Here is a 19,481-nt window from a genome sequence, read left to right on the forward strand (position 1 = left end):
AAACGAATCCTTAATTTAATGAAAGCAAAGTAAATACTTTTGCTCTCTAACTTTTGTTCAATAAAACAACATTTTGATCAACAGCTATTAGATAAATAACGCCAAACTGATCCAAAAAAATACAGTGAATAAAGATATTGTGAACAGTTATTGGCGTTTATGCTCTGAAGTTATCAGACTAATTACTATAGCTTTGCTGCTTTGGCGAAACCGATTAAAACCTTCAGACTCCATTAAAGTTTCATTAAGTTTACATGTAACTTGCACATTCTAATCTCACCTACAAACTATCTATAAATCTCCATTAGCAGCTCATTTCCCTAGCAACAAAACACATACATACTTTGCCCCACGACAAGCTTACACACAGAGCAACAATGGCGGCCAAATCAGCAGCATCAGCAGCTTATGCCATCCTCTTCCTCGTCATCGTCGGCACCGCCATGCCCACAGCCTCATCATTCCAACTCATCCCTGACTTCATAAAATGCTGGAAAGCCATCGTCGAGGTCGAGCACTGTGTGGTAAAGCTTATTCCTTCCTTCCTCACCTTACACATAAGGCTCACTCAGGAATGCTGCAACGCTTTCGTGCACATTGAAGAGAGCTGTCTTCCTGCGGTCTTCACAGCCCCTTTGTTAGGACCTGGATTGTCAAACATCACCTCTACCGTCTGCGGCTTATTCGCTAATCCATCGTCGCCACCAGCACTGGCTTGAACAAGTTTAATTTTCTAGCTTTGGTTTCATGAAAATGTTAAGAGTAGGTGTAGTAATTGTACTGTGAGAGTTCAGTGATGGTGGCTTTTGCCTTATTTGTTTAGCCATAAATCAATTAAGTGTATTGATCTCTTAAGTTTAATGTTATCCTCTTGCTAATAAAGAAAATGTAATTTGGCCTTTTAAATCACAGCTTGGGTCTTACTTCGTTTCATCTTTTTCAAAACTTTGGTGCAAATGGTATGAGCCAGCTCAAGCTCGATGCGATAAATGGCTCGTCAGCCGATATTGATTAGCTAACAAGTCAAGTTTTAGCTAGCATCAAATTGACTCGTTAACTTGTGAGCCGACTCATTTGAACAATAATTACAATATTAATATAGAATATACTTAAAATATATTAGGATTCAAGATTTTAAGTATGAAGTTGTTAAAAATGTTTAAAAATTATATCTCACTTTCTTAATATATTGAGTGATTATTTAATATTTTTCTTATAAATTTTCATTCATTTTATCATTTTATTATAATAATTACTTAAATCATATATAATTATTTTTCATCTTTCATAATAAACGAGCTGGCTCGTTAGTTAGCTCAAACTAGTAAAATATTGCTCGAGCTCAAACTCGATTAATTAATAAATGCTGGAAAGCCATCGTCGAGGTCGAGCACTGTGTGGTAAAGCTTATTCCTTCCTTCCTCACCTTACACATAAGGCTCACTCAGGAATGCTGCAACGCTTTCGTGCACATTGAAGAGAGCTGTCTTCCTGCGGTCTTCACAGCCCCTTTGTTAGGACCTGGATTGTCAAACATCACCTCTACCGTCTGCGGCTTATTCGCTAATCCATCGTCGCCACCAGCACTGGCTTGAACAAGAGTTTTCTTTTCTAGCTTTGGTTTCATGAAAATGTTAAGAGTAGGTGTAGTACATGTGCTGTGAGAGTTCAGTGATGGTGGCTTTTGCCTTATTTGTTTAGCCATAAATCAATTAAGTGTATTGATCTCTTAAGTTTAATGTTATCCTCTTGCTAATAAAGAAAACGCTTGAGTCTTACTTCGTTTCATCTTTTCAAAACTTTGAATGTAAGAGTAGTCATTTGGTGCAAATGGTACTATCTCAACTGATCAATGGAGTTACAAGCTTACTTTATTTTATCTTTATTTGAGTGAGTCTATTGAAGGGGTAAGTGAGTTAAGCCGATTTGTGAGGGGCCTCAGGCTCGACGCGATAAATAGCTCGTGAGCCGATATTGGTTAGCTAAGAAGAAGTCAAGCTTTAGCTAATCCCGACTTTTGACTGGTTAAATTGTGAGTTGGTTCATTTAAAAAATATTAATATAAAATATACTTAAAATATATTAGGATTCAGAATTTTAAGTATGAAGTTTTTAAAAATGTTTAAAAATTATATCTCACTTTCTTGATATATTGAGTGATTATGTAATATTTTTCTTATAATTTTTCATTCTTTTTATCATTTTATTATAATAATTACTTAAATCTTATAAAATTATTTTCTATCTTTCATAATAAACTAGCTGGCTTGTTAGTTAGCTCAAACTCGTAGAATGAAGCTCGAGCTTAAACTCAATTAATTAATCAAGTTCAAGCTCAAGCCAGAGGTGACTCAAACTTGGCTCGACTCATTTACACGCCTAGCCGAGTCTTGCTTGTAATCAAAGTGCTGCTAAAATGCTTACTTCTCCAGTTTTTATTTTCATTTGAACTCAATTCAAATCAAAATTAACTTGATTTTTAAATAAATTTTGATATTTGATTCAAACTAAAATCATCATGTCAATAAATATGTAGGTTTATATATTTATTTCCATGAAATTTTATAATATTAAAAAATATATTGCGTAATTGTTCATATAATGTTATGTCAATAAACATGTAGGTTTTTATATTTATTTCCATGAAATTTTATAATATTAAAAAATATATTGCATAATTGTTCATATAATGTTGGGATTTGGAACCTCCAACTACCATGATTTACAGTTTTGTTATAATTTTGACCATTAATTCAATATATTTAAGAATAGGCAGGATTAACTTTATGAAAATCTGAGGGATTTCAATTTTTTTTTTTTAATTTAAAAATCAAATCATCCATTTGATGTCTAAAATAGCTAACTACAAAATAAACTTGTAATAAAAATAGATCATTCATTTAATAAAAAAACCAATCTATTGAGAAGAACTTATTCATACACGCCTTTAATTTTATTCTATACTTCAATTTTGGGGCAGATTATTGCGTCCGGTGTCCGGATTCGTCCAGACACCAATCCGGTGTCACCACGTCAGCAAAATACACCGTGACCCACTTTATTTAAGTGACGTGGCGTCACCGGATTGGATGTCCGGACATCCGATGACAGGACGCAATAATTCGCCCAATTTTGAACCATTATAATTATCTAATTATTGAATTATATAGTACTTTGGAGCTTATATCTATTGGGTCATTTCTTGTGTGACGGGTCATATTAGGTCTTTATATTATGGGTTTGATAAAAATTATAAAAATGATGGTAGGATTCATGGTAGGTTTGATTATGGTGGAAGCTTTGATTATTTAATTTTTAAAGTCTTTTGATTTCTTTATCAGCAAGAGGATAAAATATTAATTCACTCTCAAAAATGATTGCCTATTATATCATACTAAAGTTCCTTATATTGATAGCATTAATTAAGTCACCTTCTTCCTTCAAATATTACGATCCTCATGTTTGAATATTTGGTCTTGAGAGATTTATTTGCTATAGGTAATTTTAGGCCCTGAAGTGAACGTTGTACGTTTATCTATCAGGCTAATATATGAGTAGTGCGCTACTTACTTTTGAGTAAATGTGTTATAGATTTCTCTATTTTTCCATAAAGACGAAGGCTTCTCTACCTTAGGAATGATGAGAAATTTTAAGATGAGGACTCGGAAAGTGAGTGTAGGCCAATTGATGGTTGAACAAAGATACATCCATTTGAACTACTTTTTCCTTGATGTATATTTATTAATCTTAGCTCATTTACTTTCTGCAGTCACCTATAATATAAATTGTATGTACTCTTGTTGAGTCCAGGAGTATTCGCGACGGTAGAGAAATATAAAGTTTAACGTCTTAATGTTGTATGAAAATCCGGCACGCAATCAGATAAGAGAGAGGGTGCGTCATTCATTAGAGACACGAAGATTTTTTAGGTGGAAAACCCTGAAAAAGGGGAAAAAACCATGGGGCCCAGCCCAGTTTAAATGAATCCACTAGTATTGTAGTTGATTGCAAATGAGGCCCTTCCTTTGGGGAAGGCCTTAGCTTGATGTATTATATGATAATAATACAAAGAATCACTACTTATATGTTTGTTTGGTCGGAAGGATTGTAGTCGGTATGCGAGGTAAGTCGAAAGAACTTTAGTCGGCGGGCGACGGAGCTCGAAAGGACAGTAGTCGGCGGGCGACATAAGTCAGAAGGACCGTAGTCGGCGGGCAACGGAGGTTGGAATGACTGTAGTTGGCAGGCGGCGTAAATCAGAAGGATCGTAGTCGGCGGGCGACGGAGGTTGGAAGGACTGTTGTATGACGACGAAGGTTAGAAGGATGGCATCAGGTAGACATCCAGCAATTGAGAGAAATCCAGTATCAGATAAATGTCTGATGAAAGTCTGACAATAGGCAGAAGTCTGGCATTGGGTAGAAACTTGGTGACCAACAGAGGTCCGGCGTCGGGCAAGAAGTCTGAAGCCAATTGGAGGTTGATGAGAATTATGAATGTTAGATGGTATTCGGGCAGAACTCCGACGTCACTTGGAGGTCGAGCGGAATTCTAGCGTGACTTGGACAGAATTCCGACGGCAGTGGTCGAGGAGGAGTTCTTCCCTCCAATCCTTCTTCTCTTCTGCTTTTTCTCTTGATTGGGCTCTCCTCCCCCTCTCATGAGAAATGAGGGGTCGATTTATAGATATTTTGGAGTGGCATGACTTGTAAATAGGTGAGAGATCAAGGGTAAATAGGAAGTGATTGGATGGACGGCCGATATTGAATCATTTGATCGTGGACCGTTCATCAGTCATTTGAAGGTCTTAATGATACTGGAATTCGACGATCTTGGGCTCGTTGGATTTTTCTTGTCTAGCCGCTAGATTCGACTATAAGCATATCATTTTCAGAAACCATTTGGTAATTCAAATTGTGGTTCGAACCTTCCAATAGCGCTTCGGGTCCTTGATTTCGAGTCATTTGGGCTTGGATTGAGTTGAATTTGGTGTCGTTGGGTTCGTTTTTTTTAGACGCTCAGTTTGACTATAAATTCGCTAAAATCGGAGTTCAGATGATTCCATAATTAATTTTTGAAGTCTCCAACTTGATTTTTGCCTCAAGATTCTTGCTCGATCAAGATAATTTTTCGAGGATATATCAACTTTAATTATAATTATTTGATTCATGTGATGATTTAATCAAGACATTAGTTAGGAATGTACAAATTTTTATTTTATTGTGAAAATCATTATATTGATTAAAATCAGAATAAAAGTCTTTATTTTAAATTTTTAGTGAATCTGAGATTTTGATTTAAAAGGAAATATATTATATATATTTGCTCTCTAACTTCTGTTTAATTACAAAAAAATAGTTTTAAAAACTAAAATTTTAAATTTCAAATTGCTTAATTTATTTTGAGATCTATATATAACACTCTCTTTTTTTTTTTTAATAAAGCCCGTTTATGGGCGGAGTTTTATATCATCAAAATCAAAATTATGAAGTTCTTAAGTGGAATCAACAGCCAACGAATGTTACAAGAGCTACAATCAAAAAGAAAATAAAACTTATACAGCAAATGATTCCTCACTAAATCACAAAATATAAATACTCTAATGGCCGGCAAGAAGTCAAAGCCCAAAAAATAGCAAAAAAGAATCCCAAAGCTTGAATGGTCTTGAATAGGGGTGTAACCGAGTCAAGCCGGCTCGAGCTCGACTCGATAATAGGCTCGACGAGCCGAGCTTATCGAGCTCGTGAGTCGAGCTCGAACACAATTTCGAGCTCGATCGCTTATCGAGCTCGAGCTCGAATAGCCGTTTGATCGACTCGATGGCTCGTCGAGCCGCTCGATTACGGAGCTAGCGGGGGAAAATCGAAATCGTGAGCAGGAAATCCAAATGGACGGAGCTCGCGAGCGGGAAATCGGAAATTCTAAATGACGACGGCGACACAATTTCGTTCAAAACATTGATGGTAGTTGACGCCGGCGGGACGCTTACGTCGTGGCTATTGCGGCGGACGACGACGACGAACCCGAGCTAGGCTTCCTGTTATGCGGACGCTGGCGGCGGAAGCAGACGCGGATCTTGACGGCGGAAATTCTAAATGATGCCAGCCTGACGCTTACGACATGACGAGGGACGACGACGACGAACCCGAACGCGACGACGTGACAACGTAACGACGACGAACCTGAAAGCGAACAACGTGATGACGGATGACATCATCATTGGATGCGACCTTGACATCGAACGCGAAGACAAACTGCGAGTACGCGACGACGACGGACGTCTGCACGGCAGTGAACGGGAGTACGTGACGATATTTTGAGCTCGACGAGCCGCTCGACAGCGAAACGAGTCGAGCTCGAGCTCAGTATCTGAGAGTCAAGCTCGACTCGAACAACCCCTGGCTCGAGCTCGACTCGAACAACCTCTGGCTCAAGCACGACTCGACTCGTTTACACCCCTACTCTTGAAGACCAATCAAGGACTAATTAGAGCTCCTTGAATATTACAAATTAATGTTTTTCATGCTATGGAAGCCATCAAATAAAATATTATTGCTGTATTAAATATTAATTGATTTTCTCTTTTATTTTTTAAGTATCTGATATTCATAATATATAAGAACATTTTAGTTTCAGATCTCTAATAAACTTTATATATCTGAAAGACGTTATCTGCTGAATTGACCACATAATAATATAAATGCATGACATAATAGAACTGATCCCAAAAACAGACTAAATAAACATACTGTGAACAGTTATCAGCATTTAATGCTCTTAAGTTATCAGACCAATTACTATACCTTACATGAAACCGACTAAAACCTTCAGAAGTCCATTAAATCCATTAACACTTTACATGTAACTTACAGCTTCTAATCTCGCCTGTAAACTATATATAACTCTCCTTTCACAACTCATCTTACAAACAAGCTCATACACCGAGCAACAATGGCGAAATCAGTAGCAGTAGCTTATGCCATGCTCTTCCTCGTCGTAGTTGGGACGACAGTGCCAACGGCCTCTTCATTCCAACTCATCCCTGACATTATAAAATGCTGGAAAGCCATCGTCGAGGTCGAACACTGTGTGGTAAAGCTTATTCCTTCCTTCCTCACCTTGCACATAAGGCTCACTCAGGAATGTTGCAGCGCTTTCGTGCACATTGAAGAAAGCTGTCTTCCTGCGGTGTTCACCGCTCCTTTTATAGGACCTGGATTGTCTAACGTCACTTCTAGCGTTTGTGGCTTATTTGCTAATCCTTCGTCGCCACCAGCGTTGGCTTAAAGATGTTTAATTTCTAACTAGCTAGCTTTGTTTTCATGGCTATTTGTATGAGAGTACGTAGAGAGATGATTAGCTAATGATCAATTAACTGTCTTGATCTTTTAAGTTTTTGCTAATAAAGAAAATGCATTTGGACCTTTTGTCTTTGAACCAAATCAGATTTCAAGTGAAACTATTCTTATTGTAATCTATACTTGGAATTAATTATAAGAATTCATTGGATGATTAAATTAAGCAGTTAACTACGCACATAACAACTACGTTCATGTTGGATGATTAAATTAAACAGCTATCGCGAGCTTTAGAATCCAACATCTCCCTAGACAATCTCATTATAAATTTGTATGATGTCTCCCCTGTCTTCTTTCTCATTTTTAAATAAGAATTGTGAATTCTTAACCAGATTTTGAGCATTAGCAAATTTTACAAGGAACAACTTCTTGAATTTGACAAAGGATGTTATTAACCCCAATGGGAGGCATTGGAACCATCTAAGAGGTAATTCCATGAAAATGATGAAGAATATGTGCACTTCAATGCATCATTGATATCCACCAATAAGGTAGCTAACCTAAATACTAAAAGAAAATTGTCAATTACTGGCGGTTTTTTCCAGCGGTTTATTATAAGCCGCTTAGGAAACAAATTGCGGCGGTCATTTTTCGGCTGTTAATTGTTCCGGCGGTTTTCCGGCGGCAAACACAGCTGGTAATTTCCGGTGGCCATAGCGCCGGCGACCTCTGATTAATTACAGGTACGTACCGGCCATTACAAACGCCGGTTACCACCGAGGAAAACGATACGCAAACAAATGAGGAAGGGGCCAATTTTAGGTCAATTTCCGGCGGTTTGGACCACCGGAAAAAAAAAAAAAAGCCTTACGCAAAAACAGAAAACCGGCGGCCTACCCGAAGGTTATTTTACCGCTAGCATTTCCGGCAGTTTATTATTAAACACCGTCGGTTAAACTGTCAGTACTACCGGCGGTTATTTGACCGCCAAAAATCAGCGATAATCGCTGATTTTCCTATAGTGAAAGTAAGCCATGAGGTCAACAAGATTCGTACTTTCCATGTAATATTCAGGGTAAGAGCTTATAACTTCACAGGAGGTTTTGCCTTTGTTATCTATCTAAAGAATGCATTTATCAATTGGGACTTCCTCTTCTTAACTCAATGGGAAGGAGGGAGGAAATTTTCATGGTTAGCAGGGAAGCATGTTTCATCTATTGCCGAGATATGGAGGTTAGCATTATCGCACTTGTTGGCTGACTTAATTCGAAATATTGAATCTGAGGATTCTTTTGGCATTTATCTTCATCCTTTGATTGGTTATAGAAATGCACTCCAAATCTTCCAAGATCATCTTCATGAACCTTTCGATCTTTTATATCTGTATGTTATCAATTTTTCATGACATTCTAGTTCTCCATGTTTCTTATTGCTTCTTAAAGCAGCTTTTTAGTACAAAATTTTAATTTTTATACTAAAAAGCTGTTTTAAGAAGCAATAAAAAAGCCGTTCCATATGAAGCCCAAGTCCTTACAATGGAAACCTGATCTTAGTGTTTAATGAAAATCAATAACAATAATGATAAATAATTTATAATTAATAAGATGATAGAAAAAAAAAAAGAAAATGTTATCCATATAAAGAAACAGCAGCACTGGATACTCAAATAGTGAATTATGCAAGAGAGCTTCAGAGGTGAAAAATAAAAGAGAACATAAACTATAGTTTATTAAAAAAATGAATGATCTCTTAACCATAGATTACAATTTTCAAGCTGTAAAATAAAATAAATGAGTGAACTTTACACCAATTTTTGGCATGAACATTAAAATATTACAAATTGCTTAACAATTTCTAAGAAATTAACCAATTTATCTTTCTATCTTCCATTCTTTCTGAACCAAACTCTGAACTTTCATGTTTATCAATCAACAATTTTCAAATCATGCCTATTCTGGAAGCTGCAATTCCAACTACCAGTGGACTGGTCACACTAAACTCTTTTGATTTCCATGATAGAGAACCAAAAACATAATTCTTTCCAGATTTATCCACTCTGAAATTTACTGTAAAGCTAATCTTCTGGCCATAGCTTCTGAAAACAAGGAACTTTGGAATCACAGTTACATTAACTCCTCTTGGAGGATAAACCACAGCTTCATAAATACTGTTTGATTTTCCTACGTTTGTTACAGTTCTTGTGATTGAAATGCTGTCTTTGAGGTTTGGTACTGTAATGGATGGGTAATTCAGGTTTGAAGCTGAAGAAGCCGGCTTAGAACACTGGCTACTGTCTCCTGTTATTTGCTGCAAGGATTTGTTATCATAGCCAATGGAGCATAGGAAATTCTTGTAATCTGAAGGTTGAGTGTCATATATGAGGCCTGGATTTAGCATTCTTGCAGGATCAGGGAAGCCGGCCCCATAGGCGAAGGGGTTTGCCTTCTTTCCAAGGGGGTCTGCAGTAATGGCTCTGTGATTCTTGTTGAGGATGGTTGCTGTAATTTGATCCTTAAGGTTAGTTTCATGTTGGAAAGATTAGGCATATTTAATAAAGTTTGGGATAGATGTTAAATTGAGATAGATATTTATGTATAGTAATAAGAAATTAAATGTGTATATATTAAGTATAAGAGATACAAATGAGCATTTATTATGAATATGGGAGTATAATATGTAAAATATATGTATTAAACTCTTAATAAGTGTGTTTATATTTTTAAGTATTATATAGATTTTGTTTACTTTGAGATAGAGTTTTTAGCCATATTTATATGGTGGAAAAACTCTTATGCTAATTAGGTGTTGTTATAATTTTTATGAGCCAACATTATAAAATATAGAAGAGTTGCTTGCTATAAAATTTAAGGTGATTGTAGCAACCCAAAGGTACAAAAAACAATTTAAACGAAAAATATGAATTTTTGAATTGTTGATTGAACTAGAGCGCTTCGGCACTATACGTGTAAGCGTTGCCGCAATAGGGTCGAGAGCACTGTGCACCAAAAACTGTCGCCGTGGCACTAGTGTCTCTGTTCTACAGTAAATCTGATCTCTGCATGTGGAGTTGAGTAGGAGCGCTGCAGCGTTAGACCATTAAAAATATTTTTTAATTTTTTTCCCTTAAATCCTCTGCCACCTCTCTCTCACCCCCGCACTTGCATGGCTTGTCCAGGAAGAAATGAAGGAAAAGGGGGGAGAAGTTGTGAGAGGAGGAGAGAAAAAAGTTTGTTTCTGATCATTTTTGTTCATTGTTCTTTTAACGAAAAGTGTTTTAATCGTATATAACTATACTCTTACTTCAGTTTTAAATGTTTTTAATTTCTAAGAATTTATCTGTCCCAAAATTCCCAAAAATGCACTACCTACTAATTTTGTGAGCTTTTACTGCTCAACTTTTGATATGTTATAGATTTAATCATTCTAAATGATTTGATAAAATTTTAATAGATTTTCACATGTTAAATAAGTGTATAGGAATTTCAGAATAAAATGAGTAGGAAAAAGGCATATTGAAAATGGACTGAAATGATATACTGTGATTGGCATGATAGTATTGAAATATGATATAATTGAAGTTATTAATATGTATAGAAATGATACTGACATGATGGAATTGTACTGATTGATCATATTATATCAACGATAATAGTATGGATGATCATACTGATATCTCAACCACTACAGAAAAATAGTCCATTATTGATGGATTTTTAGCGGAATATTTTCCGTAAGAATTTTCATTGGATTTTGATGGAATATATCTGACAGACTCTTACTTCAGTTTTAAATGTTTTTAATTTCTAAGAATTTATCTCTCCCAAAATTCCTAAAAATGCACTACCTACTAATTTTGTGAGCTTTTACTGCTCAACTTTTGATATGTCATAGTTTAATCATTCTAAATGATTTGATAAAATTTTATTAGATTTTCACATGTTAAATAAGTGTATAGGAATTTCAAAATAAAATGAGTAGGAAAAAGGCATATTGAAAATGGACTGAAATGATATACTGTGATTGGCATGATAATATTGAAATATGATATAATTGAAGTTATTAATATGTATAGAAATGATGTACTAACATGATGCAGTTGTACTGATTGATATTATATCGATAATAGTATGGATGATCATACTGATATCTCAACCACTACAGGAAAATAGTCCATTATTGATGGATTTTCAGCGGAATATTTTCAGTAAGAATTTTCAACGGATTTTGATAGAATATATTTGACAGATTTTCTGGCGGATTTTCCTTGCAGCGGTCGTGGGCAGAGCAGAAGATGCGGGCGGGCAGCGGTCACAAGCAGGCTAGCTGGCAGCGACCTCACGCAGGCAGGTAAGTAGCTGCCACGGGCAGTTGGCGGGTGGTAGTGGCATGGTTTTTTTTTTAATTATTCCAACTGTTTTTTTTTTCCAACTTTTTTTTTTTTTTTTTTTTTTTTTTGGCTGAAAATTTTTTCGATGTGGGGTTTATCAGAGAAAAAATTTTGCTAGAAAATTAACCAATTTTTTCCAAAAAAATCTATCTGTAATAAGTGATTTTCCTGTAGTGAACAATAAGTGTACATATGATTGTACTGATACAGATGAGAGTGCGGATGAACATATTGATACCTCAATGATAAGAGTACGAATTATTGTACTGATGCCTCAACGATAAGAATACGGATGATCGTACGTACTAGTATCTCAATGATAAGAGTACGGATGATCATATTGATGCCTCAACGATAAGAATATGAATGATCGTACTAATATCTCAACGGTAAGAGTATGGATGATCGTACTAATATCTTAGCGATAATAGCACGAATGATGGTATTGAGATCTCAACAATAAGAGTATAGATAGTACTAATGATATTTGATATATGATAAGAATATCGCTAGAATTGAGATATTATAGATAATACTACTAGTATTGATATATACATTATAGATATTTGAACACTGATATGATTGACTTATTGACTAGATAAAATAAATGCTATGATTGAGATTGATTGAATAGGTCTGATCGGAGAATATGACTGACCGAGAGTCATAAGTGCATGAACAAGATGTCCTCAAGATACCCTCATCTGAATATTTGATAAAATACTATTTATTCTAATTATTGATTGATTACTCATTACTATTATTGATGCTGCTACTATCAATATTTTTATTGTTGTTGAGATTGTTCACTATTATTAATGTTATAATTGGCACTCATTACTGTTACTGATACAGATCATTGTTACTAACTTCGTTGTTGATGATATAATAGACTGAGATGTGATGATGTATGATGATTAATTGATTGATACAAGTGACTGATACAGATAGCTTATATTGGATTTGTATTGATTTATTTATATAATTTAAGGCATATTATTTCTCTTTTTATTGCATTGATTTCAGTTGTAAGATTTTAGTTACTTGCTGGGCTATTTGGTCATTACATGATTTAGCTGGTTTAAAATAATGAGCCTGCAACTTAAGATTTTGTATGCAGTGACTAATATAGTTTTTATTTCAGTTTTTTTGTTTATGTATTCTTTTATAGTCATAGTGGCTTTTTTATATATTATTTTGGACTAGTTGTAGGATGCAATTATGGGCTATGGTATTGTGAATTATATTTTCCGTTGTTTATTGGCTTTCTTCTTTAATGCAATTAATTAGCTCTTAATGTTGAAATTGGTATGGTAGATAAATGAATAAATCGAATTGATAAGATAATAAAGATTGAAAAGAAAAAGAATAAAAAAATATTCTTTCACTTTAGATCCCAGGGCATGACAGTGATAGTGATTAGAGTTTATATTTTAGCATGAATGAATATCTCACACCCACAAAGAAAAAGAAAGAAATTCCTACACTGAAGGCATATGTTTCTTATGTGAAAAGTTCAAAAAATGAGAAATAAAAAAGCTTAACATAGCAAAAAGTTATTTCATTTATATAAGTCATTCATTATGATGGTATGCTCTCCCTATAATTAGAGAGGACAGGATTTCAATGTAAGAGTTTAGAAAATGTGATACCATCTTTGGCAGCAATGGTCTATGGCACCATTGAAGAATGATGGCTAACTCACATTGATAGCCAAAGAGCAACAAAAGCTGACATCAAGTGTTGGTGTGCCCATAAGTAAGCATAGGATAGAATGGATGAAGGTATTGAGCGTTGGCATTGGTCAAAGGGTGTCAAATGACATGAAATAATGTTCATCAATAGTTAAGTGGGTAAAGAAAACTGAGACATTCTTTCTCCTTGGCAATACCTTGATGATGGTAATCAGTTAATCAATTGTGGATGGCAATTGGTGTGGTCCTTTTGACCAAACTATTGATGAAGTAGAAGAGATATTTGAGATAAAAAAATAATAACGAATGGCAATTCAAGGCACCAAACAGATGCTAGAGCTCTAAAATTCTCCTACAAATCGATCAAAAAATTGTCTGTTGAATATCGATCAAGAATGAACAATATATAAATTTCAAGATGAATGTCTTCATTATTTAAGCCTAGATCTATCAAATTTCTCCCTTTTCATTTCAAAAAGAGGCTGAATGATTCCACCCCTAAGCTGGTGGACCAACTATGTCATAAAACACCCAAGTGGCTAATTGATTGCTAAGGCTTTGTCTGGGATGGCTTTCTTACTGCTTTTTAAAGTAGCTTTCTATTATAAAAAATTTAATTTGTGTGCTAAAAGGCTGCTTTAAGAAGTAGTAAGAAAGTTGTCGCAAATGAAACCTAAATATTTGATTTTAGAATGTAGGATATATCCTAAACGTTTTTTGACACAAGGAGCGCAATTGAGTTGATGAATCAAAATTTGAATGGCTGGATAATATGAATAATTTTAGAAAGGTGTAATACTTAATTTTAACATCACTAAAAAATGCTGATGGGAGACGATCTTAGAATTTTTTCAGTAGGATGAGTGAAGTCTACTGCCCAGATGATTTGCAAAGTAGGAGCATCCAAGAGATGCACTAATTTTGGGAAGTTTAAAATTAGAACTATGGGTTGCCAAAAAATGACAAAGGAATTAGCCATTTTTTAAAGAAAATGTTCTATTTTTCCTTAGAACTATGGGATTCTATAAATCGTTCATAACTTTTTTTGACCTGAGGAGTCATAATGGCATTTGGATTTTTTTCATTTTAAAATTTTCAAGACAAATTAGGTGCAATTAGAGTACATCTTTGTCATTAAAGACATATATGAACCTTCCTCCATGAGAGCATCAGTGGATGGTATTGACCAATAGCCAATTGTAATAGTCCAAACACTTAATCATCAAGATATTATTCTTTTTGACTTAATGGATTCAGGGTTTTATCTCGAGGAGGTTCTTCATCCTAGGATCGCTCCTATACGAGCACGCTTAACAAGATTTTGTCAACTTAATATAACTTCCAATGAGGTCATAAATCCTAGGAGCGCTACTGTACGAACACATTTAATTTTGGAGTTCTTAATGAAATTCTAACAGGTACACCAAAAAGTGTTTCGATCTTTTAAGTGTTTTACTTTATTTTCATAGGGAGTTTCATAACTGCCATTCCAAGCAAGTGACCTGTGCAAGTTGTGTAGGTCACCTGTGAGGAAGGATGTTGTTAGTCATCTCGAACCGATCCAATTCATCCCTGCTCGAGTGGTTCAAGCCCCAAATGATGATGATGATGATGATGATGTATACTTCATGCAACATGAATATGATGATGATGTATACTTCATGCAACATGAACATGGTTGCTTGGTTACATTTGCAAAGCCAAATATGATTCTGATTGAATGACTATATTGAAAAATCCCATTACTTCTGACCCTCAACTTATGAGCTTAAACTTGTAGCCCTAAGTTTACTGTACACGTCATTTGACTAAACATGCTATTTGAAGCAAAATAAATCTGGATTTTTAAATCTATTCCAAGTTCCTGAGATTGATGTATTAAAATTCTGAAGCACCAAAATTCACATAAATTAGCATTATTTAGAAAATGATCATATCGTCAAGTACTCACCTGTTGTCATCACTGCAGACTTGATTGCAGCTGGAGACCAATCAGGATACACAGCTTTGATCAAAGCAACCAATCCAGTTACATGAGGACAAGACATGGAAGTTCCAGAAATGATATTAAACTTCATATTCTTAGCTGCAGGAGACCAAGCTGCTAAGATGTTGAGTCCAGGAGCCATGATATCAGGCTACAAAAACACAATCATAATTTCAGATAAATTGAATCTGTTAAGAAAACATGGCTCATAATTTTAAGCTTTGCTTGCCTTTAAGATCTCTGGTGTGAGGGAATTGGGGCCTTTGGAAGAGAAAGCTGCTACTCTAGGCGCGGATTGTGATTTCAGTACTGTCTTCGCTGGAGAAATAAGTGATTTTGGTCTCCTAAAGTTATTTCAGAGAGCATCAGATTTAAGATGTTTTATAAGAATTGAAGTAGAAAAAATCATTTCAATTGAATTCATCGCTGAAGCTTGATGCTTAACCTTGTTTTATTAAGATAAGAGAGCACTTTATCACCAGCTTCACTTCCAATACTTGCTGCAGGAATGATGAAGGGAATAGCAACACCATCTTCTCTTTCCTCGAGCAGAATCATTCCCACAGCACCAGCTTCCTTGACAACCAAACTCTTCTCAAGCCTTGATTCAGAAGAGCTGCTGGAATGCCGGCAAACGAGAACCTTCCCTCTGGCCTTTGTTGTGTTCAAGGAGCTTTCCAAGCAGTAACTGTATATAATAAGTGTGAGTGGAAGTGTTGAATCAAAGAAGCCGAAAGTTTAGCTTGATAAATCCATCTTCTTTTTCTGCTCTGAGATAGAATGACTGGGAAAAATTGATTTGAAAATGGAGTTTTGAAATTGTTCCATAAAATAGTCTTTCAGGTAAAGCTTCTCAATCTCAATATTCTCATGTCTTAATTAGAAAGAAATAAGCAACACCATTATTCATCAAATAACTTCTCAATCTTTCACCTTGATTGATAAGGAGTGAAGTATCCAGCATTTACTTCTGATGCATCAATAGTTCGAACCGATGAATTCATTTGGTGAGTATTGAGACTTACTCCCTATAAATTATGTTACAGAAAGATTTTAGAACAAGTTGTATTTAAAGAGCTTAGATATTCATTTCATCAAGCAAGATGCAATGTTACCATCAAATTTTCTCCATTCCCAAGACTGATATTAGATACAAATTCTCGGTCGGTCGAGCTTGCAGCCACTGTGAACATCCATGGAGCCAAATTAGTTGCAGAACCTCTAGTACCAGCATTACCAACAGAAGAAACCACTAATATTCCACTTCTCATGGCATGAAATGAACCAATGGAGATTGCATCATTGAAGTAATCTCCTTGAGGTGATTCAGGACCAAGAGATAATGAAATTATGTCTACACCATCCTCAATTGCATCATTAAATGCTGCTAATAAGTCTGCATCATAGCATCCAGAGTCCCAACAAGCCTTGTAGATTGCAATCCTAGCAATTGGAGCTCCTCCTCTTGCTGCTCCTATAGCTAGTCCATTATAATTCATATCATAGACAAAGCGCCCAGCCGCCGTCGAAGCTGTGTGGCTTCCATGTCCTGAACTATCTCTTGGAGATTTGAATTCCATATTTCTACTGGGATTCACTTGTGATTCTTCAACCATTTTTTTCTCTGCCTCATAGCCATCCATATAGTACCTTGCACCTATCACTTTTCTGTCATAGGATAATGATTCTTATGCAGGTAATTCAATATGAAAAGCTGCTTATAAGCAGCTTATTATAACTTCTCAATCAATTATATAACAATAGCAGTCGAATCAACTGAGCCTTGGTTATTAATTTTCATAAAAAAAGCCTGAGAAGCCGCTGCAACAAAAAAAAAAATACAAAAAAAAGTTCAACGAAATGAACTGTAAGTCTGCGATTTTGCAGCTTACTTGTTGCATGTAGAACTTGAGAAAGATTCCCCAGCTTGACATTTTCCTCTCCATCTTGAAGGCACTGGTGGCATCTCTTCATCGTTGAAACTAGGAGATTCTGGCCATATTCCTGAACTTATTATAAGAGTAATGTGTTATTGAAGCCTGATTGCGCACAAAATAGATTTGACATCTATAACATTCTCAACATGAAAGAATAAATAATGAGGATTCGTATACTGATCCTCAATAGTTTGGTTAAAAACTATGAGGATCAGCTCAAGTCTATGAAATCCATTCATTAATAGCATAAACATAAAAGCTATTGATACTTCATAGTTAATCAATTATTTGTTTTCCCATGATATTTGATAGAATTCAAGAACTAGTATTGGACTTGTGTTATTACATTTAAAAAAAAATTAGTCTCTATAATATTCGCATGTACCCAATTTTGTCACAAAGTAATATGTTACCCCATTTTTTTCTCTCAACTGTGCAAAATTAATCCCAAATGATCCCTCAAGTTGCAATTGTAATATAAAATTTATCTCAACTCAGTCTATTGACTATACATTATTGATCCCAATTGAATACTGAAGAGTTTATTTTGAATCAATTTTATATAGTCGAGAAACTTAACTGGAGGACCGTGATTTTCTGGAACTAAATTAATACATACAAATAGTCACTATTTTGGAGCTTACCCCATTATGATATATTTTAAGCTTTTGCATAGTTAAGAGGTAAGAGGTCTGAGGAAGTACATAGGTTACATTATAGAGTATTTTTGAATGCTGGAAGAAAACTTAGAACAAAATGACAGATCATAAAAAAAGGAAAAAATTATTGAACTAAGAGACTTCAGATTCCTTTTACAAAGGGACAACTTGACAACCAAAACTTCCAACTAATTCATTGCAGAAGACTTATCACCTACTTTCAAAACAACCAGAACTGCACATGAGATGCAAGCAATGTAAATTAATATATACTAAAAGTAGGAATTTTTTTTTTTAATCACGAATCTATTATCTATGCTATAAATTCTACCATATCAGGCATAAATATTTATTCCATATAATTATTAAAGAACTAATGAAGAAATGTTTAAAATCATATCAGTTTTGATGAGAACCTGTATCAATGAATCCAATTATCACATTTTCTTGGTTTTTTGTAGAGAAGCCTGAAATTTCTTTCTCAGCATCCATATTTAGTCCCATGAAATCCCATGAATGAGTTGTGTGCAGAGTTCTCTTTTGATTTGGGAACACTGAAACAACTTCTGGCATCTCTGAATCATCAGATTAGTGAAGAAGAATCAGCTATTATCATTAGTTTTCTCTTTAAACAAGTGTGGAACTATTAATTACCAGCTAGTTTCAATGCCTGTTCTTCAGTTAACTTCGCAGCAAATCCACTAAAGCCATTGTTATAACTGTAAACATGAGAAGCTATTGCTTTCTCCAAGCTGTTGGATTCAATTCTAAACATCTCATTATAAAATTCTTAAGAAAATTGCATAAGAAACATCTCTGAGATCGAATAATTTAGATATGAAGTTACCATCCTCCATGGATTGGAGTGAGAATTTGATAGTTCTGACTTAAGAACTCATCAGAACTGTAATTTTTTTTACTTCCCATATATACCACATAAACCTGGCAAAAAAATAGAAGAATTTCAAACATGAAAAAGAAAATGCAACAAACCGCAAAAATTCATACTCACCTGAGAAGAAAAACATGATTTTATTCGCGAAAATGTTAGAGATAAGAAGAAGATAAAGACTGTAATACCAAAATGAGCCATGTTACAGAAAGAGAGAGGAAGGGAGAGAGAGGGGAGGGAGGGGACTTAGGAAATGAAGGCTGTTATGATCTTTTAAGTGACTCTTTGAAAAGGAAAACGTGAAGGTGAAGTGAGCTTCAAAAATGGAGAAGGCTGTTATGGTTTTTTTTTAAGTATCTTTCCCACAAATTCGGTTAAAGGAAGAGAAAACGTGAAGGGGAAGTGTTAAATGATGATGAATTATAGCGTAAGTTAATAACTCACCCCTTCTTCTTCACTTATCAGACTTATTTAATAAAAACGGTCCATTTAAGATAAATGCTGTAACTTTACACATTATGGAATTTCATCAAATTCATATAAAATTTAATAAATGAGATTCATAAGGCATGTGGAAGGTTTGCCATATTTATTTATTTTTTTTTAATTTAATTTACATCATTCGAA

General features: G+C 34.9%; 2 protein-coding genes across 2 annotated transcripts; one reads left to right on the forward strand and one right to left on the reverse strand.

The window, feature by feature from the left end:
• The first annotated feature begins 377 nt into the window (after positions 1-377).
• Positions 378-719, forward strand: LOC110110313 (egg cell-secreted protein 1.3-like). The gene has a single exon (XM_020841725.1). The coding sequence runs from the start codon at positions 378-380 to the stop codon at positions 717-719; it is 342 nt and encodes a 113-aa protein (XP_020697384.1).
• Positions 720-9,100: 8,381 nt separating this feature from the next.
• On the reverse strand, positions 9,101-19,193 carry LOC110110301 (subtilisin-like protease SBT3.5). Its single transcript, XM_020841706.2, has 11 exons — positions 18,975-19,193; positions 18,810-18,904; positions 18,617-18,714; positions 18,379-18,537; positions 17,259-17,370; positions 16,482-17,034; positions 16,300-16,394; positions 15,812-16,054; positions 15,596-15,710; positions 15,331-15,517; positions 9,101-9,796 (listed from the first exon to the last, which is right to left on the reverse strand). Exons 1-11 carry the CDS (start codon positions 19,053-19,055, stop codon positions 9,237-9,239), a joined length of 2,298 nt encoding a protein of 765 aa, XP_020697365.1. The 5' UTR covers positions 19,056-19,193; the 3' UTR covers positions 9,101-9,236.
• Positions 19,194-19,481: the final 288 nt, after the last annotated feature.

This window comes from Dendrobium catenatum, unplaced genomic scaffold (assembly GCF_001605985.2).
Source record: "Dendrobium catenatum unplaced genomic scaffold, ASM160598v2 fragScaff_scaffold_636, whole genome shotgun sequence".
Lineage (NCBI taxonomy): Eukaryota > Viridiplantae > Streptophyta > Magnoliopsida > Asparagales > Orchidaceae > Dendrobium > Dendrobium catenatum.

Bases quoted from the DNA above. Each gene is read 5' to 3' on its own strand.
- LOC110110301 (XM_020841706.2), bottom strand. From the start codon at position 19,055: ATGGCTCATTTTGGTATTACAGTCTTTATCTTCTTCTTATCTCTAACA. The intron at 18,905-18,974 runs GTGAGTATGAAT...TTTTTTTGCCAG, and splicing joins AATCATGTTTTTCTTCTCAG to GTTTATGTGGTATATATGGG. The intron at 17,035-17,258 runs GTAAGCTGCAAA...ATCCTATGACAG, and splicing joins TCAAGTTCTACATGCAACAA to AAAAGTGATAGGTGCAAGGT.
- LOC110110313 (XM_020841725.1), top strand. From the start codon at position 378: ATGGCGGCCAAATCAGCAGCATCAGCAGCTTATGCCATCCTCTTCCTC.